Raw genomic sequence first — 24,404 nt, 5'->3', positions numbered from 1 at the left:
CAGTATATATAGAGAGAGTCTTCTTCCCAAAGTATGCAGCTGGGATGTACAAAAATATTTTTAGAACATATGACAAAACTGGGAATTGGGGTAGGAAGGATGAGTGGCAATCAGAGAGGCACAAAGAGGAATTAAAGACCAAAGGAACAAATGCTAGATTATATAAATGGGGTCACCAAACTGGGGTGGCAGAATTCAATGGAATTGCTGTCAAGGAAACAATTTTTTAAAAGCTGAAATAAGTCTAGGCGGTGGTCCATTTTAAACCTGGGTGCATTCAGATTATGGTGGAACATGTGCCAACAGAAGCCTGGGAAAGGGAACAAATCTACAACCAGCATCAGCAAAGAAGAGATGGGTGAGACGCACATGAAGGCTCTCAGACCAGAACCACTGGACCTGTCCAGGCAGCTCTCCAAGGCGCCGCTGCCTCTTCCCCTACTTGGTGGAGATGTGCAACTGTACCCGAGCCTGGGAAAAAGTCTTGGCGGGCCAGGTGTAGCCATGGGGTTGTTGGTTGCTAATCAGTATACCTAGAAGTAGCATTTCGCAACCAGGTGTCCTGTATGCGTTGGACTGCAACTTCCACAATTCCCAGCCATCGTGACCAACATCACTAAAATCTAGGGAGGCATTCTTGGCAATGGCCCAACAATGCAGGAACTACCTTTGCTAGAGACTGGCTGATGCTTGCACGGTTTTCAGGAATTGCTGCAAAAGCTTTTGTATTTGGGCTGGTGTGTAAGGCAGTTTTAATATGTATTGTTCTATTGATCTTAAATTTACTGGTTAGTATATGTATGTGTGTGTATATATATATATATATATATATTATTTATTTATTTATTTATTTCATTTCTATACCGCCCAATAGCCGAAGCTCTCTGGGCGGTTCACAAAAATTAAAACCAAACAACACACAATAAAACAATTTAAAATATATAGAACATTAAAACCACAATATAACAATACAACCACAATAAAACCTAGCAGCAGTACAGGCGTTTAAAATACAGATTTAAAACAGCAAAGATAAAAATTTAGAAAGCTAAAATGCCTGGGAAAATAAAAAGGTCTTCACCTGGTGCCGAAAGGAGTACAATGTAGGCGCCAGGCGAACCTCACTAGGGAGCTCATTCCAGAGCTGGGGTGCCACAACAGAAAAAGCCCTCCTCCTAGTAGCCACCCGCCTCACTTCCTTTGGCAGGGGCTCACGGAGAAGGGCCGCTGATGATGTTTGTTTGTGTGTTATAAACAAAATATATGTTTGTGTGTGTGTGTGTGTGTGTGTGTATATATATATATATATACACACACACACACACACACACACTTATACCCAAGTCTCTGGAACTGGGCAAGCTAAAATAAATACCACAAAGAAACATGCATATTTATTTATGCTTCAAAACTTTTAGAACATGGTCTAAATCCAGAATGGCCTTTGGGAATTTCTGGTTGACTGCTGATGAGCTAAACCAGTCTCCTGCCTATGTCTCCTGTTGATCTTTCTGGCCTCAATAAATTAATCCCAGCAAACATACACATTGATTGCCAATACACTAAAGAAAACAGAAGGATCTTTGGCCTAAAGGGGTGGAGGCAGGTGGCAGGGGGAGGAGAAGAGGGAAAGAATACTATAGTATCTTAATGGCCATATGAGAGATCAGTTCCAATCCCAAGGCAACAGCTATTTCCTTTTAAATAATGTTTCTATACCTTTATTTTATTGCAATATATTGTGCCCTCTAAGTCTACAAGTGAACATTTACAAGCGGGAATCAATAATACTAGTGATTTTCTTTCACCCTCCTAACTGCTCCCCCTCCTACCAAGGTAGCAATCCCTCTTCAGTGAACCAGCCAGGATGGGCTATTACAGCAGACACATCAGTCAATAGTGTAATTGGCAAATATACAAATCACGACAGGTTTTCTGTGGACCTTTTCCACTCCTCTAGTTTATAGAAAGTCAATCTACCCATATTAAAAAATTACTCACCAAGGGCAAAGGTTCACCCTGATAGAGTATGATCAGACATAGCAAAGAGTTACTCCAAGACACCATCCATAAAATGGGCAGATTCAGATGGAAAATTGACGGAACTACGTAATAAGACGGTAGTGCTATTTTTTTGGTATAGCAATTATATAAATGCTCTAATACAGAAAGAGCAGATTTCTGTATTTCCGAGAACCACTATGATCTCCGCACCCAAACTAGATGCCTGAATGGGCATCTAAATGGCAAATGCAATTCAATGTAAGCAAGGGTAAAGTGATGCACGTTGGGGCAAAAAATCCCAAGTATATCTTCAAAATCTTCAAGTATAAGCTGATGGGAACTGAGCTAGCAGTGACTGACCAAGAAAGAAATCTTGGGGTTGTGGTGGACAGCTAAGTAGGGATGTACGAAAGTCACTTACCTTTTCGCAGATTCTGTTCAGTCCTCCCCCCCAGAATCCTCGACGGCCGGCTGTGCTCCACGGTGGCTCCACAAAGCAGCCGGCCAGGGCCGTCCACAGCCGGATTTCCGGCCGCAGAGGGCTCTGGGTAAAAAAAAAACACACGTACGCAAATGGCGGCGGCTATGGCTGCCGCCATTTGCATTCCTTATTTTTTGCCGTCTTAGTCTACTTCAATATTTACGTAGACTAAGACGAAGAAAAGAAAGGGGAACGCAAATAGCGTAGTGGGCGCTATTTGCGTTCCCCTTTCTTTTCTTCGTCTTAGTCTATGTAAATATTGATGTAGACTAAGATGGCGAAAAATAAGGAACGCAAATGGCGGCGGCCGTAGCCACCGCCATTTGTGTAGGCATATTTTTTTTTTTTTTTAACCCAGACGTGATAGGCTACGTAAGTCTTTACGTAGCCTATCACATCTATGGGGGAAAAAAAAAGAAAAAGACCAGACTGCAAATGGCGGCGGCGGCAGCCGGTCAGAAGACCAGCCGCCGCTGCCACCGCCGAAGCTGCCGCTGGAGCCGCCGCTGTCCGGAACATCCGCCCCAGGTAAGTCTCATCCAGGGGGGGAATCCGCGGGGGGGCGGGGGGTGGCAGGCTGTTCCGCGATGGATTTCGGGGGGCCGAATGCACTGGCATTTGGCCTCACCGAGATCCGTCGCGGAATTCTCTGACATCCCTATGAACATGTCAACCCAGTGTGCGGCTGCTGTAAAAAGACAAACTCCATGTTAGGCATAATTAGGAGAGGAACTGAGAATAAAACTGCCAATATCATACTGCCCTTATATAAATCTACGGTGCAATCACATTTAGAATACTGTGTACAATTCTGGCCATTGCACCTAAAAAAAAGATATTGTAGAGCTGGAAAAAGTGCAGAAAAGGGCAACTGAAACGATCAAGGGGCTCGTTGATCATAGAGCATCTCCTCTATGAGGGAAGGTTACCATAGCTGGGATTGTTTAGCTTGGAAAACAGGCGAGTAAGGAGAGACATGATAGGGGTGAACAAAATTATGCATGGTATGAAGAATGTGGATAAAATGAAAGGTTCCTCCTGTGCAAGCACCAAGTCATTACTGACCCCTAGAGGGACGCCACTTGCGCTGGCGTTTTCATGGCAGACCATAGCGGGGTGGTTTGCCACTGCCTTCCCCAGTCGTGATTACCTTTCCCCCAGCAAGCTGGGTACTCATTTTACCAACCTCGGAAGGATGGAAGGCTGAGTCGACCCAAGCCGGCTACCTGGGACCCAGCTTCCGCTGGGATAGAACTCAGGTCATGGGGAGAGTTTCGGTTGCAATATTGCCGCCTACCACTCTGCACCACATGTGGATAGGGAGACATTTATCTCCCTCTCTCATAATACTAGAACCCGGGGTCATCCCATGAAGCTGATTGGTGGGAGATTCAGGACAGATAAAAGGAAGTATTCCTTCACACAGCGCATAGTTGAACTATGGAATTCAGTACCTCAAGATGTAGTGATGGCAACCAATTTGGATGGCTTTAAAAGCGGGTTAGATACATTCCTGGAGAAGGCTATGAATGGCTACTAGTCCTGGTGGTAATGGGCTACTTCCAGTATCAGAGGCAGTAAGTCTATGTACACCAGTTGCTGGGGAACATGGGCGGGAGGGTGCTGTGGCACTCATGTCCTCCTTGTGGTTTTCTCATCGACAGCTGGTCAGCCACTGCGTGAACAGAATGCTGGACTAGATGGACCCTTGGTCTGATCCAGCAGGGCTCTTCTTATGTTCACCCAATCCAACCCCAGAACAACCTGAGCTCCCATTCCTGGATGGCCACGCTCTATAATAAAGCTGACATAATCTAGCAGTAGGGACTTCACAGGTAAGTCACATGTACATTCAGACAGTGTTGGACTGGGCCTGGGGAGAACCTGGTTCAAGTCCCCACTCAGCTATGATGCTCACTGGGTGACTTTGGGCCAGTCCCTAACTCTCAGCCTAACCTACCTCACAGGGTTGTTGTGAGGATAAAATGGAGAGAAGGAGGACCATGTAAGCTGCCTTGGGTTCCTTGCAAGAGGAAAAAAGGTGGGGTATAAATGTAAGAATTAATAAATAAATAGTATAAGGTTATTAACAGGGGGGCAGCTGAGGATCTCAGTGTATCCTGAATGTTCTCATCAAGGGCCAGATTAGCTGATGGTTCCATTTTAGAATGAACATGAGATAGCAATGCAACAGTGTTTATATGAAATACACTTGGAAGTACATGTGTTTCTTTTCCACACAAAATGAATCACTACACCATGATTAAAGTCTGATAGAGCCAAAAGGAGCTAGATTAAGTTGCTCCAGAAGTTGGAGCTGGCCTGCAATCTGCCAGTAGGCCAACCCTGTTCCAATATGTCACAGAGAAGCAGCCAGATTACAGCTTTCCGCATCCTGCCTCTTGCCACATTTAAGAGGAATTCCAGGAAATGGAACACTGTGGTAGCCTCACCCACTTGCCTGTCACACCTAGCCATTCAAATGAATATAATCACTGTCATCATCATAAGAACATAAGAAGAGCCATGCTGATTCACACCAAAGTCCCATCTAGTCCAGCACTCTGCTCACACAGAGGCTAACCAGACACCTGTGGGAAGCCCATAAGTAGGACACGAGTGAAATAGCACCCTCCCACTCATGTTCCCCAGCAGCTGGTATACAAAGACATACTGCCTCCAATATGGGAGGAAACATACAGCCGTCATGACTACTAGCCATTGATAGTCTTATCCTCCATGAATTTGTCTAATCCCTTTTTAAAGCCATCCAAATTGGTGGCCTTCACTACACCTTGTGGTAGTGAATCCCATAGTTAATTATGCGCTGTATAAAAACATATGTCCTTTTGCCTGTCCTGAATGTCCCACCATTCAGCTGCATGGGATGACCCCGAGTTCTAGTATTATGAGAGAGGGAGAAACACTTCTCCCTACACACTTTCTCCACACCATGCATAATTTTGTACATCTCTGTCACTCCTCCCTGCACTCGCCTGTACATCCTATCTAGCTTCACTACTTCATCTGGATCCATTGTTGCAGTGCATGGGTACTTGGACACCTCAAGCTTCACTGAAGGCAGCGAAAAGAATGACCAAAACTGCAAAGCTTTAAAACTTTAGGATCACACCAATTTTTCAAAAGGTCCACACATACACACACACCCCAATATCAAATTAAGGAATTTGGAATGGCCAGATTTGTAAAGGAAGAGGGGGCACCTATACATATAAGAAGTTGTACGTAAGAGTGATTTCAGCAGAATGCAGCCATTATCACTTACATATGGCATGCCAATGTGGTGTAATGGCTAGAGTGTTGGACTGGGAGTTGGGAGATCCAGGTTGTAGTCCCCACTTGGCCATGGAAGCTACCTGGGTGACTTTGGGCCAGTCACAGACTCTCAGCCTAACCTATCTCACAGGGCTGTTGTTGTGAGGATAAAATGGAAAGGAGGAGGATTAGGTATGCTGCCTTGGGGTCTTAAGGAGGAAAAAAGGAGGGATATAAATGCAATAAATAAATAAATAAATAAATAAATACGCTTCCCTCTTCTGCTGAACTCTTACAGGTATAGCAAACCTGCCCTTCTTTGCATACTGTCACCTTATTGCCTGGGAAGAGCAGGAGGGTGAGGGGAAAAGAAAGTAGGTGTTTGCTCTCCCTCCCACAAGGTTTGGTGCAATTCACTTCAGTCATTCCTGCTTGTTTTCCTAAACACAATCCCACTTCCCACCACAACATCTGGCAAGACACGCCATACTCCCATTTTCTCTCTGCCTATGGCCCACAGTACCTCAGATAAATCACAGGATGGAATCATGCTAGTCACTCGATCTGCTAGGAACATTTTGAGATGAAGGGATCCTAGCTCAATGCTGCAAGTTGACCTAGGTCAGTCTTACCCAACCTCGTGCCCTCCTGATGCTTTGGACTACAATTCCCATAATCCCCCAGTCAGCATGGGAGTTGTAGTCCAACACATTTGGAAGGCACCAGTTTGGTGAAGGCTGCCCTAGATGGTTGGTGTCCAACTGGGCTGCAGGTGGATCATGAGACAATTTGATGTGGATTGCATTACTGTTGTTTTCATTAAACAGTTGTGGGGGAAAAACAGACCCACAAAGAAAAACACTGAAAGTGGATCCCATGCTTGAGGCTAGGCTTAACAGTCTGAAGAGGCAAATAAATAAAACTGTCATCATTATTATCTGAGAAGATAAGCAGGTTTGAGCTCGGCCAGTTCCTGGATCAGATAAACCAAACAAATAAATAAAAATGGTTACCATGTCCAGGAAGGTCGACATTTTGATCTAATTCAGCCTTACAGTTTTGTGTTTCTGGCTTTTAATGATATGAAACACCATCCTTAGTGGGTTCAATGCCAAATTTCAAAAGGCTCGTTCTGATCAGAAACTAGGAACCTAAATAGGACTCCAACAACAATACCTTGGAGTCATGGAAACATATCCAGGGAGGAAAGAGTGTGGGAAAAAGAGTCATTAAAAGGGCTAAGCTAATGTTTAAGCTTGCTTTTGAGCAGTATATTCAGACGCGATCAATGTACATTCCTATATCGCAGCAGATTCAGGGTCAGCTATATTAATTAGGAGATAATCAGTCACTGAACTCCAGATTTTAATTTTAGTTATTTAAAAAAGAGTTGACTTTGCTCATACTCTGCGTGTGTGTGTGTGTGTGTGGGGGGGGGATTAATCCAAGAACCAGACTGCAACCCTAGGGCAATTTTCTGTTTAGAATCTCACACACCATCCCTTTCAAAACAAAGAACTGTTAGAAGAATGGAGAAGCAGCCAAACACTGAACACCCTGTCCCCTACAAAAGAGGGGTTATTTTTTCCCCACACTTCTGAATTATTTTTTTTAAGTGTACACAGCAGAGAGCCTTTAGAATGGGGGGTGGGGATGGGGTGAAGCACACATGCATGCAAAGCTGCTAGGTGACAGCTGAAAATCTAAAAGCCCAGATAGTCTCTGCTCTCCTCCAGTCCTTCACTTTTCTTCATTGACAATCATTATTATACTTGGCCCTCACCCCACCCCGAGGACAACCCCCTCCCCAGCTAAAACATGAAGCAAGAAGAGAACAGCAAGAGCCTACTTGCTTGCAACCTAGACTGCCACTGAAAGCAAAAATGATGAACAAAACCCACTGATTATTCATGCGGTACAGCAATAAGCACTGATAGCGATAAGCATTTCACATACATTACACAATTAATCCTGACAACCTTGTAAGGTGGTCCAATTTCTCTCTCATACACACACTGCAGATGGGGAGTTGAGGTTGAAAGAAAGCACCTTGCTTAAGGTTGCCTAGCTTCATTTATTTTATAAGATTTGTATCCAGCTTTTTGACTGGAGCGCCCAAAGCAGATCACGACATCCATACAAATGTAAACAGTTCTACTATGAAACCTAAGAATTTAGACATTCAAGCCATAAAACAAACTAACCCAAAAGAGGAGAGACAGAATGGGTCTGGGCATGAGGAGAAACACAGGGTGACATCCAATTGTGTCTGCCTGCTGACAGAATGGCAGCAGCCAAGGAAGCCAATTCTTCTTCCCCCCACAGTCCCCCACATGTGCCCCAAACCTGCTCTGGAGGGCTGTGGGACCCTCCAGAGCATTTTTTGGGGGGTGCACAGAAGCTGCTGGGGGGAGAAGAGGATGGGGAAAAGATGCTGCACAAGTGGAAATCTGGTTTAAAAATAGGCAGATTTGTTAAAAGTTGTTGTTGTTTATTCAGTCAGTCGCTTCCGACACTCCGTGACTTCATGGACCAGCCCACACCAGAGCTTCCTGTCAGCCGTCACCACCCCCGGCTCCCCCAAGGTCAAGTCCGTCACCTCCAGAATATCATCCATCCGCCTTGCCCTTGGTCGGCCCCTCTTCCTTTTGCCATCCACTTTCCCTAGCATCAGCATCTTCTCCAGGGTATCCTGTCTTCTCATTATGTGGCCAAAGTACTTCAGTTTTGCCTTTAATATCATTCCCTCAAGTGAGCAGTCTGGCTTTATTTCCTGCAGTATGGACTGGTTTGATCTTCTTGCAGTCCAAGGCACTCTCAGAATTTTCCTCCAGCACCACAGTTCATTTTTTAAAATATACTGGAAATTAAAAATGCAGGAACAAAACACACTGGGGCAGAGGAATCAGTCTAGGTGAACTAGAGGTAAGTGTGAGATGGTAGCTTCACCTGCCTCCGCCGCTCAGGACAGTTGGCCTAACTGTGGGTGAAGTATTAACAATCTAGTGGGAGCTTCCCCATTCCCACCTCACAATCTGCAGCTAGACACATAGTAGCTAACGTTCCTATATGTCAAGGGTGCAAACCCTCTTTCAGTCCAAGGGCCAAATTCAATTTCTGAGAAGCTTTCGGGGCCTGCATTCCGGGGGGGGGGGGGGGAAGGGAATGGAGATGGGGACAAAATACCATCATATTTTAGTTTAAAGTGCCTGCTGCCAGTACCTAAACCTTAGGAGAGGAATTTCATCCTTTTATGATGGGGTGGGGGGACGGCACAAAAGCCAGGAAACTACCAAGTGATCTAGTGATCAGTGTTTGGGGGGGGAAGGTCAGGGTTGGGGCTGCAGCCATGTTGGAAACACTGTAGGGCCAGATTGGGGCCACAGGAGGGCCAGATTTGGCCCCCGGCATGAGGTCCTGTGCCTCTGCTATATGACAAATGTCATGAATAACAATTAACTAACAAAGCACCTCAAACACCAGGCCTTGTCAGTGGAGGATGGTGCTTCCATTGTCAGTGGGGTGGTGAATCTGCTCCGGGTTTCAGTCAGAACCAGTCAGACCTCTAAAGAAGCGATCCAAGGTGCGGATAGCTCCTTTAGAGTTCTGACTGAAACCCGGAGCAGATTCACCACCCCGCTGACATCAGAGCCACCAGCCTCCACTGGGTGTTATACAATGAAAGGAGTGGAATCTTCTCTCTTGGCACAGGGGAAAAGGAGGAAGGATACCAACAATTGCAGCCCGTTCTTCTTTAAGAGCTGTCACAGAGATATGCCTCGCATATCTTGACCTTGGGCTCTGCTATAAGGCGTGCTCTCTCTCTCTGTTTCTCTCTTCTCTCTCAAAACACATCTACTTTCCAAAGAGGATGACGGTCTGCAGTCTGGGCACATCCCACTTTGCCAAGTGCAGCGAAGAGGGGGGAAAAAGGTCTACTGCCAAGTGCCTATGGCGCTGAGCTGCAAAAACAATCAAGATGGAAATGAAATGCTTCCTAACAAATCAGGTGTTTTTCAAAAACCCTGCTTTTTTCCACCCCTCCTTTGCTTTTCCCTTCCATAGGTATCTGCATTTTCTTTACTGGGTTTTCCACTCTTTGCACTCAAGGTGATGTATGAAAATTATATTAAAAAAAATACATCCAAAGATATAAAATCTCCAAATATTTTATATTCTATACGTAGATACACAGGCATCTTTTGATGCTGTACTTTCCTTCCATTGGCTCCATGTTTGGAACATCAATATTCCAGGCATTTCAAAAAGACATTAAGAAACACATGATCACAACACTGGAGCAAAGAAGAGGAGTGGGGGGGGGGGAGTTACAGGAAAGAGAGATTTCTCAGCCTCAAACTCATTACCCTTCCGCCATTCATTATATGACAATCCTAACAGAATTACTTGGGCCACAAACTTTTCAGTATCAGTCAAAATAGTCCAGACAAGAGGCAGCATTTGCATGTGTATTCATATGGGCTTTTCCAAGAGGCACTTAAGATGGACTACAATGAATACTGATGCATATCTGAGAACAGCCACTGAAGTCTTTAGAAGGACACAGGCAGGCAGGCAGGCAGGCAGGCACGCACACCCCTACCTCCAGTCTCCAGAACAGGTTTACAAGAAAGCCCATGAATTACTCTGAAGACAGAGCATAAAAGATATCTGTCCAATTGATCCATGCATGAAACCCATACAGGACTTTATCATCAAGTTGTACGACGGTTTTAGCCACCTTAGTGTGTCTGGATGACCAGAAGGCAGAGGCCTCGGCCCCCACCCCAGGAAAAAAAAGGAAAAATGTTGGCTTACATCCAAATAGTTCCTTCCCACACAAGCAGCCAAGAAATGGGAGGAACTATGCTCACACACGAGCAGATTACAACAAAGCCTAGGGAATCTATTGTTTGTAGTGCAAGTTATTCTAATAGTGTGCCTGAGTGGAGACCCAGGGCTGATTCACAAAACCCTCTTCTGCAGGGCAAAATGGGGGTGGACATGTTTAGCCATACTGCCTAATATTTGAGAGAGGCAAATGCAAGCATGGGTAATGACAGCATCTTTAGTCATTCAAAGAAGGCCCAAGTAAGTTGGTTCTATATGCAACAGGGTGTGGAAGCAAGCTTTGGACTTCTCTCCCATTCCATCCCCACCCACCCATCCACATACACAGAGAATATTTAGTGTGAAGACTACAGCTGCCCCACCCTTTTTATTTTTAGTGGCAGGCAAATATTCCTATTCGGGGCAGGGTGCACACGCATAAATATATGTCTCCTTGTACATCATGGTAAAGATGAAAAGAACATTCTGCATGCAGTTGCAGCAGGCAGACCTCATACAGGAGCTCAAGGATAGTTCCTGCACCCTACTACCACTACATAAGGAAAATAGCAAGCTGCCTTACCCCAAGTCATACCACAGATCCATCTAGCTCAGTACTGCCTGAAATCCTGGAGACCCACTACTAGTTAGACAAGAACCTTTTCCAGCCCTTCCTGGAGATGTGAGGGATTGAACCTGGTAAAGCACATAGTCTACCGCTGAGCTACGGTAGTCCTTCCCATGAACAGTCCTTCCCATGAATACCCTCTTCCCAGTTCACTGCCTGAAAATGGGGGTAGCGGGGTAGGTATCACCTGGCCGATGGCAGAGGCCAAAGCGTGCTTCCTTTTAGCTCTTCAGGGCAACTGGCAGTCGGAGCCAAACATTCTTTCTGCCAGAAGGTTGGAAGGAAACAAGTTCCCTGGAGCTCCTCTTTTTCTGGCAGATGGATGGGGCCACACTGGTCTTCATTTTAGAATGGTTTATCTGCTGCTTTTATGATATATTGTTTTAGCTTGCTCTGCTGTTCTTAAACAATGCTTTTAATGGGGTTTGCTCATTACATGTTTAAGATTTTAATTTGTTACACTGTTAGCCACTTTTTGTGGAAGGACAGGATGAACATGCCGACAATACATACATACATAAATGGGTTAGTGGCGGCATGCTGTATGGTGAACTGTGATGTGGCCACACGGTAAAGTGATCTTTCGGGTACTTGTCTACCATTCTGGTACTTGGTACTTGAACAGCAACATGGATTGAATGAAGCCACATCTCCCCAAGCCAAGAAGAGCTGTATGAACAGAACCAGGTTTCCCTACAGGTTTTTCTGTTTGGATGCCAGGCTTACACATACACCATGGAAGATATAGGACCAGAGCACATTATGGGATGCCATATGCAAATTCACCCCACTCCTCGCCATAATGTGGTTATCAGAGTGAGAGTCTCCAAAACCTTTTCAATGACTACAGAGAACATGGAACCTTCCAATACGATGGCCCCAAATCCATGCAGCAAGTCCTCCTCCATGTTATGGCCTGGGTGTGGATGGTTCCACACCTGCTAGCTTCCCTGTGGCAGGCCCTCAAGAGTTCCCACTTGAAGAACAGGCCATTCCTTCCTGAATTCTACTCCTACCAAAAGCCACACACATAGTGGACGAATATCTTGAGGAAATGGCATCAGCAGCTGAGCTTCCTTCCCTTTCCCTCTATCAGACTTATTTCTCTCTCTCTTTGCATCCCAAGACAGTAACAAATTCAGAGGATCTAAACTGCCAAGTGATTTCTCAACCCCCAGAACCCTGCAACGTAAGGTAGGGTGGGGTGAGTGGATAGCCTAGAGGGGAAGCTTAGGCAAGTTACCACACATGCTTCTGTAACATGTTAGCGTTTCCTTGGAACCTAGCTGGGAACAGCCAGTACTCCCACTACGCAGATCAGAATAGATTCATAGGACTGAGGAATACACCTCAAGGTTAACTTCCTCTAGTCACCACACAATGAAGGGAAGCATACTCTGGCCTCTGCCACTGGTCAGGGGACTGAGGTCTACTAGGAGGTTATTCCCCCTATCTCCCAGGAACAGCATCACTGGAAGGAGAAGTCCATCCTGGCCCCATCCATTGCCCAGAGATGGATCAATTGCAAGGAACTTTGCTTCCCCCCAATCACTTACCCCTGCTGCCAGAAAGAACAGTTGGCCCCATTTGGCTCCAACCGCCAGTTGCAGGAACAAACAGAAACATGCTTTTGCCTCATGCACCAGAGAGAACATGTTGGGGGACTTGGATATAAATATTCACAACAAACAGATTATGGCAGCCTTTCCCAACCTGGGATCTTCCAGATGTTTTGGACTACAACTCCCAGTATTTCTGACCATTAGCCATGGTGACTGAGGCTGATGCAAGTTGAAGTCCAAAATATTTGGAGGGCACAAAGTTGGGAAAGGCTGGATTATGATGATCTAGGTCGAACTAGTTTGCAATAATTATTTTATTGGGATCACAAGCCGACACAACATCATCCAAATTCAGTAATCAAGTCTTGTGCAAAGTTTCTCCGTGGTGATGCAAGGGATGGGGGCACAGTTTCAGGCATAACCATACTACTCACTTAATCAATTTTAAATGTAATGGTTCTCTTACGGAATGCTGGTAATTATAGTTCTGTGACTGATTGATTGATTATATTTTTAATCCAGCCAATAGCAAATGTTCTCTAGGCAGATTACAGAGAGAAGAGAAAAAAAGCAATACAAATAGTTAAAAGAATAAACTACAACGCAAGACAACAAACAACATAGGAATAGATAAAGATACAGAAGAACCCGCAACTACAATTTCCACAGTTCCTTTAAGAAGTAGCTTTGACAGTTTTGTACAGGGCAGCTTTACTGTATCTCCTAAAATACAGGATTCTTTTGAATAGGAGTTATAATACCAGTGGCATAAATACTTTCAAATATTATTGGCAGTGTGTAGACAGCCAAGACTTACAATTTTTGTTAGTTCTTTTAAGTAGTATGGGAGATGTGAGTTTTAGAAACCAACTGTGCTCAGTGTAAGGGACAAACTACAACATTTCCTTTAGTAATGTACAACGAGTGCCTTTCCCTGTACAGTAAGGTGGAAATCCATCCCTTTCCCTCCATCCAACTGGCTAAAATTCTCATTTGCACACACATTTCTTATCGTAACCAACTTCTCCTATCAAACCCTGGTTCCCACTGCCAAAATTATTCAATTTTCCCATCATTCAAACTATGCCAAGTCCCTCTTCAAATCCCTATGCTGGCTTTCCATCCCTTTGTTAATTCTCCTTTATCTTTAAAGTTCGCCAGGCTTCACCCTTTCTGCCCTTATTTCCCAATAATTCTCACTTATATCTTCACTTGTATTTTTCCCAACTCTGCCATTCTTATCTGCCCAAAGGTCTATTGCTCTTTTATGTTATTCTGCTCATTTCCCCCTTGCTTTAATTCAGGGAATGCATTCCAGGACATCAAGTCTGGTGCTACGCTCTTTCTTCAGTCAAATCCCTATTTAAAACCACATTTCCATTAAATCCTTCCTTAATTTCATCTGGAGATTTGGGTTATGTCCAAGTAGATTAATCCCTTGTTGCCTTTGCCTCTCCCATCACTTCCCTCCCCTCCATCTGTTTGCTATTTGTGGAAGGGGCCTGTTTTACTGGCATATGTATTACCACAGAGTATTTCTGTGCTTGCCTCACATCACGCCTCGGAGAGTGGTCATGACTGTAACGCCACTGTTGCGCTTTAGAGGTACTCTGAGCACCTTTGAGGCCTAGAATGACTGCAGGGCCAGACTCTGACCTCTTCTCCGTTCCAAGCTGAGTGGGGACAAAGACATGAGGCAGGGGCAGGGGGGCACTAATCCCTGTCACACCAAATACAACATAAGCGATCCTGTTTCCACAGAGGGCAACCAGATGCCTACAGGGAACCAACAAGCAGGACACGAGGGGAAAGCCATCTCCTACGTTTGCCTAGAAACTGGAATTCAGAGGCATAGTGACCCTGATTCCAGAGGTAGTACATAGCCATCATGACTAGTAGCCATTGATAGCCTGATCGTCCATGGAGTTGTATAATCCTCTGTTAAAGCCAACTAAAGTTGATGGCTGTCACTACATCCAGTGGCAGTGAATTCTGTAAGTCAGGGGCAGGCAACCTGGGCAGTTCCCTCCAGATGTTTTAGACTACAACTCCCATAACCTATGAGGACTGGCCATGATAGCTGGGGCTGATGGGGGTTGTAGTCCAAAACATCTGGAGGGCCCCGGGTTCCCTGTTCCTGCTATAAGTTAGCTATGCACTGTGTGAACAAAAACTTCCTCTGCCTGTCCTGAATCTCCCGCCAATCAACTTCCATTGATGATCCTGGGATGTAGCATTATGAGAGAGTAAGAAAAACTTCTCTGTCCACTTTCTCCACACCTTGGATCATTTTATAAAACTTGATCATGTCCCCCACATCTACTTTTTAAAATCAAATAACCCCCACCCCACCGTCACTGCCGCCATCCCAAAATGTTGTAACAGTTCTGGGAGATTCCCACCCTTCTCCAGGCTTAAACAAGAGAAGGGAATTGTACCACAATAAAATACGCAGTCATCAGTGAAGAGGCAGTGATCACATTGCAGAATAAACCACTGGGGTCCAGAAAAGAACCACATACATGGACAGAACTGTATAAATCAAGATTAGGGGTCTCAGCTTCTAGGTCAGAACATGCGGCTTCCATTCAGACTTGTAACCTAGCTCTGTTTTCCCTAGAAACTGCCCATCCCACCCCCCATCTCAAGCATTGCTGTAAATCTATCATAATGTAATAATAGTAATCTCAAATCTCCAAGTGCAGGTCCTTATGTAGCCAAAATGGCACCACTCACATACAAGAGGGAGCTATTAGCAGGCTTGGGGGAGCCCTGAGGTTTTCAGAAGTGCAAAAAAAAAAGGTAGGGAGAAGGCTCAGGTGGAAGCCCCTTCCCAAACAGCCCAATAAAGATTGAGCATACTCAGTGGGCACAGAATCCTAAATGTTGGGGGGCAAAACAGGGAATACAATGGCATGAGTGGGATCCTGAAAAGGAGCACTACAACATTTGGTTGCAGGTCTCACTTCTGTTATTCAAAAAGAAATCCAGAGTATCCAAAGGACCTTCGGAAACGAAGTTAACCAGCTTCCTCTGATTACAACTTTCTACTGAGACTACGTTTAAGACTAAAAAGGCAAACATAATATTATCTCATATGAATGCTTGCCAGCAATGGGTGGGAAAGATTTTTGAAAAGACTGCCTGCATGTGTCTGATGAGGTCAGTAGGGTCAGGCAGTTGCTGGGGCTCACAGCCACCAACTGAAAGCCAGTGCCGCCATCTTGGTGGGGGTCCAAGCCATGACTGGAGGCAGCTTGACCTCTGAGCAAGCCAGAGTATACTCCAGTGTTGTGAGACAGTACAGTGACTGGGTTTATTTCAGTTTACATGCCTGACTCCCTCTTCTCACCACAATGATGCAGGCTGATTCCAGTGTGCTGTAATTTTTTTTCCTGAAATATTTCAGGTCAAATACTTGTGGTGTTTCGGGACAAAATAAATTAATATGGAGTACTTCCTTTCGCTTGGTTGTTTACTGAATACAAGAAAAATAAACACGCCAAATTAGATCACTCTCTAGGGTTTCACAAAACTTTCCAGTACAAATTACTCTATGCAAATTAGCCTAATTTGCATAGGAAAAAAATCAGTTTACATCAGAAAATTTTCTCATGCCTGAGAGAGCTATGTAGGTTTCCAGATAATTTACCGATTCAAAATTTTCCAGAAAATCCACTTCAGTATCGCACCATCCATTCCACAAAGGTTGCTGACATTCGGTTTTAAAAAAACCTGGTCATTGGACAGGTTTCGACTGGTCAGTGGGAAGAGCCTACAAAGTTTTTGGTAGGTGAGGGGAAGGGAAAGACATAGTGGATCAGGATATGTATTTAAATAGGAAAAACAAATAATAAAAACCATATGGTGAAAAAATGTTTGCTCAACAATATCCGATACTGAATCCAAGGCAAAAGTACTGAATGGGCAAATAAGATACAAATGTGCTTATTTATATTAATATATTCTAGGATACTTTTCTGCCCCAAAAGCCTTCAAACAAGCTTTAGGGTGCAATCCTATAGCTTGTTTGAAGCTAGCTAGGAAGTGCTGGGAGTTGTAGGACTTTTTGTCTGTCTAAACATGCACAGGATTGCACCCTTAGTTTATTGCGAGACCTGTCAGTCCTGTGGATTTATAAATATCCTAGCATGGCTGGCTAGGGAATGCTGGGAGTTGTGGAACTCTTTTTGGTCTAAACATGCATAGGATTGCGTCTTTAATTTATGAAAGATAGAAGGACATCTCTACTGGTGTATCATGTTACTAAGCATCAAGTTGCTAATGAAGTCCACCACCATGCTTTTGAATCCCTCCTCTGCCATGGACGCACTAGGCCATTCTACCATATAAGAATAGTGACCTACCTTACACAGCTGGGTTACATATTACAACACAATAATATAAGTAAAGCGTTTATTTATTTATTACACACACACCACACTTTTCTAAGGAACTCAGGATTCCTTACATGTTTCTGACACCAATGTTCTTCTCACACACAAAACTTATGAGGTAAATTAGGCTGAAAACTTAGTGACTGGCTCAAAGTCACCCAATGAGCATCATGGTTCTGCAAGGATTTGAACTGTAGGGCCACATTTGCTCCTTGGAGTGGGTTACAAATATGGGAAATACATACAATATAGGAAAACACAACTCATTCGTTCACTCCTACCCCCCCCTCACTCACACCACAACTATTGTATTTCCAGTTCCCTAGGGTCACTTCCTGCATTCCAGGTGGAACCTGATATAGGAGGACACAACATAAGAGAACCTGCCCGAAAACAGCACCTCTGATTACCAGGAAACTAGCAGGAAACACAGATGCTGCGTGCCAATGGTATGTAGCCAAAATGGGGCCACTGAGAAAGAAGAGGGATCTCTTAGCTTGAGGGAACCCAAGGTTTACAGAAGCATGAAAACTCTTGGGGGCGGGAATCGAAGGAGAAAAACCACCAAAGTTCCAATGAGAACTCAGCATGCTCGGTATCCATAGAATACAGAGTATCTGTTGGGGGGATGGGGATGGTGGGGAGAAAGAAGTTATGGTTGACTGGCACCCTGAACTGCAGCATGATGTTGCATATCCTACTTGTCAGGTAGGCGTGTGAACTCCCCAGATTTACTGCTGCAGAAGTGTATATACGCAACAAATAAAATCACTAGGATACCCACTTTCTTCTGGTGGCATTTCATCATAAACCACCTGCCAGACCTTTCTCTATTTCAAGACTTTCTCCCAAAACAGAAAATCATTTCAAGCTAATCCACTCTGTGTTTCCCACTGAGTAGGACCAAGGGCAAAATACAACATTGTTCAAGGGGATGTATGCTCATGCACCCAGTAGTAATGTATGGCTGTGAGAGCTGGGCTATAAGGAAGGCTGAGAGCCGAAGAATTGATGCTTTTGAACTGTGGTGCTGGAGAAGACTCTTACGCGTCCCCTGGATGCAAGGAGGTCAAATCAGTCCATCCTAAAGGAAATCAACCCTGACTGCTCATTGGAAGGACAGATACTGAAGCTGAAGCTCCAATATTTTGGCCACCTAATGCGAAGAGAAAAGTCAGTGGAAAAGACCCTGATGCTGGGAAAGATTGAAGGCAAAAGGAGAAGGGGACGGCAGAGGATGAGATGGCTAGATAGCATCACCGATGCAATGAATATGAACTTGAGCACGCTCCGGGAGAGAGCGGAGGACAGGAAGGCCTGGCATGCTATGGTCCACGAGGTCACAAAGAGTCAGACACGACTTAACGACTGAACAACATGCTCATGCAACAGGCCTTTCCCCTCCTCTCCTCCCTCTGCAGCCACCCAAATCTGCTCCAGAGGGCCCCTCCAATGTCTTGAGCAGATTTTGAGAACCCTCAGGGCACTGCAGGTGGGAGGGTGAATCCCTGTCTTGCAGGCGGGAGACTTTACATTGGTAACTGGATACCATTCCAACACAACAAGTGTACTTTAACAGTGCAGTCCTATGCATTGGTCAATTGAGCTTCTGCCCAGGCAAGAATGCTATCTTATGCACTTCCCAGAGAATATACCCTATCGAAATCTGTGGGACTTTCAAGTGAACATGTGTAAGATTGTGCTCTAAATTACTTTGGGGGAAACGAACCCTTCACCACCGAGGAGCCAGTGTGGTGCAGCAGTTAAAGTGTTAGACTAAGACTCGGGAGAACCAGGTTCAAATTTTGCCTCATCAATGAAGCTCATAGTTGACCTTAAACCAGTCACTACCTCTCAACCTAATCAACCCCACAGGGTTATTATGAGGATAAAAATTTACACTGCTCCTTGGAGAAAAGGCAAGATAGAAGTATGTAATAAAGAAGAGTTACCACAGCCTTCCCCAACCTGGTGCACTCCAGATCCCCAGTCAGTATGGCTAATGGTCAGGAATTCTGGGAGTTGTAGTCCAAAATATCTGGAGGGCACCAAGTTAGGATGAGATACTATATAAACCACTTCCACTGGATGCTATGTAAGTCACACCTTTTTGTTACCCTTAAGGAAACTTCAGTTGCCAAGACTGGAGAAACAGATGATGTACTTTAATTACTGAATCATAGATTATCATTAAAACTGAATGTTCTAATGGAAAGCAGCTGGTAGCAATGGCACATGAATGAATTTGTCACCTCATTTTAGCAAAATTGAAATTTTGCTGAGAACGGGCCTTCTACAGTTGAAATTCTCAGCACAATTCGGACTTGTAAATCAGACCCGCTGAAGTCAATGGCCCAGTTTGCCTGCAATATGCCTTGGCGTCATTTGCTCCCCACCCACTTCCCTCTCATCCTCTGGCACAGTCACAAGGAGATTGGAATTTTGCACTTCCATTTTAGATTAACCAGTTTAGTATTACATCCAAACCCTAAAATGTAGTTAGTCTTAATGATGCTTAATAAAACAAGCCAGTGTCATAAACTATGGTTTGGCCTGCACTTTGGACATTACAACGAACTCAGGTTAGTCTAAAAATGGAAGCTTCCAAACTCCTCCTCACAGCCACACCAAAAGGGAAAGGAATAGCATGTAATAGCTGCATCAACAGGGTTGATTCAGCTCATCTTCATAACGTTAAACCGTACTTTAGTATTGTATGTGAATGGAGCCAGTGGGCCTGTTCAGATGTCACAATAAACCATGGTGGTTTGGGAATTTCCAGTAACCAAGGTGGCTGAGAGTGATCCGCATGGTTACTAAGCCACCCCAGGTAACCACCCCCTGCAAAAGGGCTAAGGGGCCCCAGGGAGGCTTACCGTGTCATCTGTCGGACTCCCCAGTGGTTAAAACGGGCTCCAGAGGGCCTCCAGGCCATGACCATAGAGTCTACTAGCTAAAGCATCCACTACTGTGGGCGATGCTCTAGCCACCGCAGACTTTTTCTAAGGTTACACGGCCATTCTGGATGATGGAACGGCTGCCAGGAGCCCGTTCGCACCACAGAGGATGTCAGGATACACCTTAACCACTCCGGTAAGCTCACCCAGTAACTATGAGGAGCGGGGGTAGCAGAACCACGCAGCACTGCAGGGTTCCTGGTTGTCTGACAGGCCCACGTGTAATGGTTCCGCCACCCCCCTTCCATAGTTCCCCTAACCACCCTGCTCCCGTGTGTGTGTGTGTGTGTGTATAAGCCGAGTGAGACTTAACTTTCAATCAATATGGCTAGGGATCAGGCCATTAGATCTGAAGAGTAATTGCACCTTATACAATAACTGCAATGTTCGATGTTTCATATAATCCAATGGAATACTTTGTCCAAATTAGGTGCCTAAAACAGCCAGGCCTCATCTACGATCCCCAAGAGCTCACCCATTTGAGTTTACTATCTATGTGTGCAAAGCCCAGAAAGCAAGGATCTGTAGACAGACTCAGTGGTTGCCTCGTCTCCATGGGACTCTCATTCCATGGATACTGAAAGGTTTGAAGTCATCCAGTTACAATGTACTAAATTTTATTTGAACTGGGTTTGGCAGCTGGAGGCGAGGCAGTAAGAGGACAGAATTTTAGTTGACTATTCGATGTGTGTAATATTATATGCACACACACACACACACACACACACTCACTCCTATTGGCGCCTGCTAACTAAGCTCTGATACTCTGCTAAGCCCACAAGATAGGATGAGCTCAAAATGTAGACAGATATGCAAAATAAAATACACTTATTTTGAGATAACATCAGGGTTTACTAACTGTGACTCAGAATATTTGCAAGGATACATTATTAGGCAGTCTGGCCACCACAAAATTGCAACTTAAAAAACAAAAGAATACACACGAGTAAGAATACACACACACTAACCATAATATTTCAGCACTCTAATGCTTAAAGAGTTGTCCTACTAGGGGAAAACTACAGAGCTATCAGACAGTGCTTTTATCCTCCGTTGCAGATAAGGACAGCATCCATTCTATGCTTTATATCCAGCCCAAACTATCAAACAGGCAGCAAGAGAGAAAACTAAACACTGAAGGCTGAAGGGGGAAAAGGTTTTTTTTTTTTTTTGTAATAAAGATAAATCAATGTTTGTTTAGTTCAGAAACTTAGGTTAATTAATCAAGCCTTAAAAGGAGAGAGGGAGGAGAACGACTCCATCCACAGAAATAATGTAGCCAAACTACACTTCGTGGTAATGTAAATAAGCATTAGCAACAGTACTGTTCTGCAGCCAGCCAGTTTGCAGAGAAACAGTTTTTGACAAAATCCATAATGCCACCATCTGGGCAAGTCAGCCCTCATCCAGATCATATATGCACCCTCATGGCATCTTCTGTCCCAAAGCACTGTTACACATGCTGGCCAGAATTAAACCTGGCAAGATCACCAAGACGAGAGACCCCTTTTGTGGAGGACTGGTGAAGCCTAAACATTGGAATGCCAGAGTGTGACTTGCCAGAAGTTTGTGCAGGAGGGTCTGTGGCAGAAGAGCATGTCATGGCAAATCTCATTTTACTGCAGAAGCTAAAAAGCAGGAAACCTTAAATACCAGGCTGACACCGGCAGTTAAAGAGCTACTGCCTTTGACTGTTGGGTGAAATATGCCACACGAGGTACAAGTTACACAAAGAGCACACCCTTGTGCTCTGTGTTAATTAAACAGAGCACCAATGGCCACCTAGTTCAATACTCAGAAAAGGTAGTTACAGGTTAGGTTCCCCATAAACATGCATTAAACAAAGAGGGACTGAAAGAATCCCAATCCAATAATCTATTCTAGAAAGGCAGGGTCGTTAAAAGGTATTCTGGGATAACTTAACCCATATTAAACCACAGCATGAACTCTATTAAATGAACGATATGAGCAGGGACAACTTCCAGGATGCAAGATAGGTTCAACACGCCTTGACCAATGCAAAATCCTACTGCAGCATCCCCTTAGCAAGAAGTTTGGAAGCCACTCCATTTCTAGTGTAGAAATGAGACAAGTGGGTTGAAAGCCAGGACTTACCATTGAGACCATTGGGGATGCTCCTGTGGTGAAGTGGCGCAGAGAGGTCATCCATAGACCTCCGGATAGCTCCAGCCTTGCTCTCGACAGGTTTGTGATGGTGCAGGTGATGGTGGCGATGGTCGGGACTCCCTGCGCTGCCAGTGCTGGAGGTACTACTCCCGTCCCCGACGTCCCTGGTTCCAGAGCCCCCATTCAGGTTGGTGAGACTGGCCTGGCTGTCTATGGAGCTCCGGGAGCCAGCTCCGTCCCTCTCTTCGTCCAACATCAGGACAATCTCTTTCAGCTCCACGTTCTCCCTCATGAGGGACTCCTGTTTGGCCTCCAGCTCTTTCAGCTTCTGCTGGTACATCCCCACTTCCTTCCACATCACACCTGCGGTATGTCTCCCAAACCTCTGCCATTCCCTGGACAGCTTCTTCCCCTTCTGCCTGTCATCGTCCAAGAAACAGCAGAGTTCCCTCAGTTCATGGTTATCATCCTGCAGCTTCTGATTAACCTCTTTCAGACCCCTGATTTCATGCAGGTGAACCTGCAACCTCCGGTTCACATCCTTCATTAAGTTGCTATGCTCCACCATCAAGCTCATCTTCTCGTTCTCGACTTTCTTCAGCCTTTTCACCAATTCCTCTTTGCTCCACCTCAACACATCGTCTTCTGTCATTTTGCTCAGGTCTTCTTTTGACTCCTCCACAGAATTTTTTGCCATGTCTATATTGTGTTGCTCCAAGAAAGGGCAGGGGGAGCAAGCAAACAAACAAACAAACAAACCACTCTTTCAAAAAAGGAGGTTTATTTAAAAAAAAACAAAAACACTTTAGGTCTAAAATTTATTGCATCATTTTAGAGGGTTTCTTCTTGCTTGCTTTTTTTCCCCTTTCTTTTTTAAAGGACCTACTATAATTCTTCAGAGAGAGCAAGACCAGGAAAAACAGTAAATCCACACATTTTGGTAAGCTGCATTCTCCTCCCTGCAATTCCCATGCCTTAAAATCAGATGCCAATTCTTTAAAAAAAAAACACACCACCAAATTTAAAAAGAGCTAGCTCCAAATCTTTGTAATTATTTTCACTACGACTCTCAGAAGTGAAGCAAATCCACTTACCCAAGGTTAATAAAAACCACAGCAGAGAGGGGAAGTTGTTAGCTCTCAGTTCAACCTGCTTAGGTTTTATTCGTTTCACTTGTTCCAGCATCCATGCCCCATTGATTTCCAACAAATAGGAGCAGTAAAAACGTTGAGAAATAGTCGGTGACTCCTAGTTTCAGCGATCCAGCCTCTCTGTACACAGCAGCTGAACGGTTACACCTAGGAAATAAATGCAAATTTTTTAAGAACCGATTTCTTCTTATTTTTCCGCTTTTAGTTCCGAAGCAGCTCTCCAGATGATGTCAGTCCCTTTGTAAACTGCATTGAAATCTCACAGCAAGAGGTGCTGGTGAGAGAAAAAGAACATTCCTTTAATGAAGCAATCATCAGAAAGGAACTGAGAGCTAAAGCAAGGAGGGACCTTGAATCGAGGCGCCGCCTACTCCGGAGGAGGAGGAGAAGAGGCTCTCTAGGAGGAGAACCTGGAATGCGGCTGGAGAAGCAGGACTAGAAATAAAAAAGCAGGGGGGGGCGAATGAGCGAGAAATCCAGCCAACACAGGCGCTTCTAGTCTTGCAGCTACTACGCCAAGCAATCCCCCCAGCACCGCACAGCTTTACAAGGGGGCAGATTGGTGAGTTAGGCTCCGCCCCTGCCCCCTCATTGGCCAATCAGAGAGCCGGGGTAGGTTCTTCTCCGTGCCCTAGGCTAGTCTGTTCAGGTTGCCTTCACTTTCCGCCTTGGGTCAGGTTACCGGGGGGTAGCGATGGGTTTTTCCCCCCTTCAGCCAATGAGACGGCTGCAAGGGCGCCTTTCAAAAAAGCAGGTACAAAGGGAAAGGTAGAGTGCCCTGCCTGTCTTAAAGGGGCCGCGAGCTTCTTCCCCACCTCTGCCACCTAGAGTGGCTACAGACAGAACAGTCGCTTCCCCGCTCGGCTGGCTTGTGCCTTTTTCTAAAAGTCACCTCTAATCCGCGCCTCCTAAACCAGAGTGGGGAAAGAACTGCACGGACGCTGGATTTATGGGCATGGGTTGGACGGCAAGGAACAAATTGCTCCGCGGA

At 45.0% G+C, this 24,404-nt stretch overlaps 1 protein-coding gene across 4 annotated transcripts in view; it reads right to left on the bottom strand.

The window, feature by feature from the left end:
• CCDC85C (coiled-coil domain containing 85C) overlaps positions 1–24,404 on the bottom strand; it is a 264,264-nt gene that overhangs the window by 206,334 nt on the left and 33,526 nt on the right. For 3 of the 4 annotated variants that reach the window (XM_084839267.1, XM_084839285.1, XM_084839260.1), the window contains exon 1: positions 22,251–23,732. In XM_084839267.1, the coding sequence (XP_084695393.1) occupies positions 22,251–22,959 (709 nt within the window). In that variant the 5' untranslated portion in view covers positions 22,960–23,732. Of the gene's footprint in view, positions 1–22,250; positions 23,733–24,404 lie in introns of those variants that run through there. The other variant, XM_084839276.1, reaches the window with a different exon arrangement.

Source organism: Heloderma suspectum, chromosome 1 (assembly GCF_057233095.1).
Source record: "Heloderma suspectum isolate Gila_16-S chromosome 1, 16-S_ref, whole genome shotgun sequence".
NCBI lineage: Eukaryota > Metazoa > Chordata > Lepidosauria > Squamata > Helodermatidae > Heloderma > Heloderma suspectum.
This window is presented reverse-complemented; position numbering and strand designations above follow the sequence as displayed.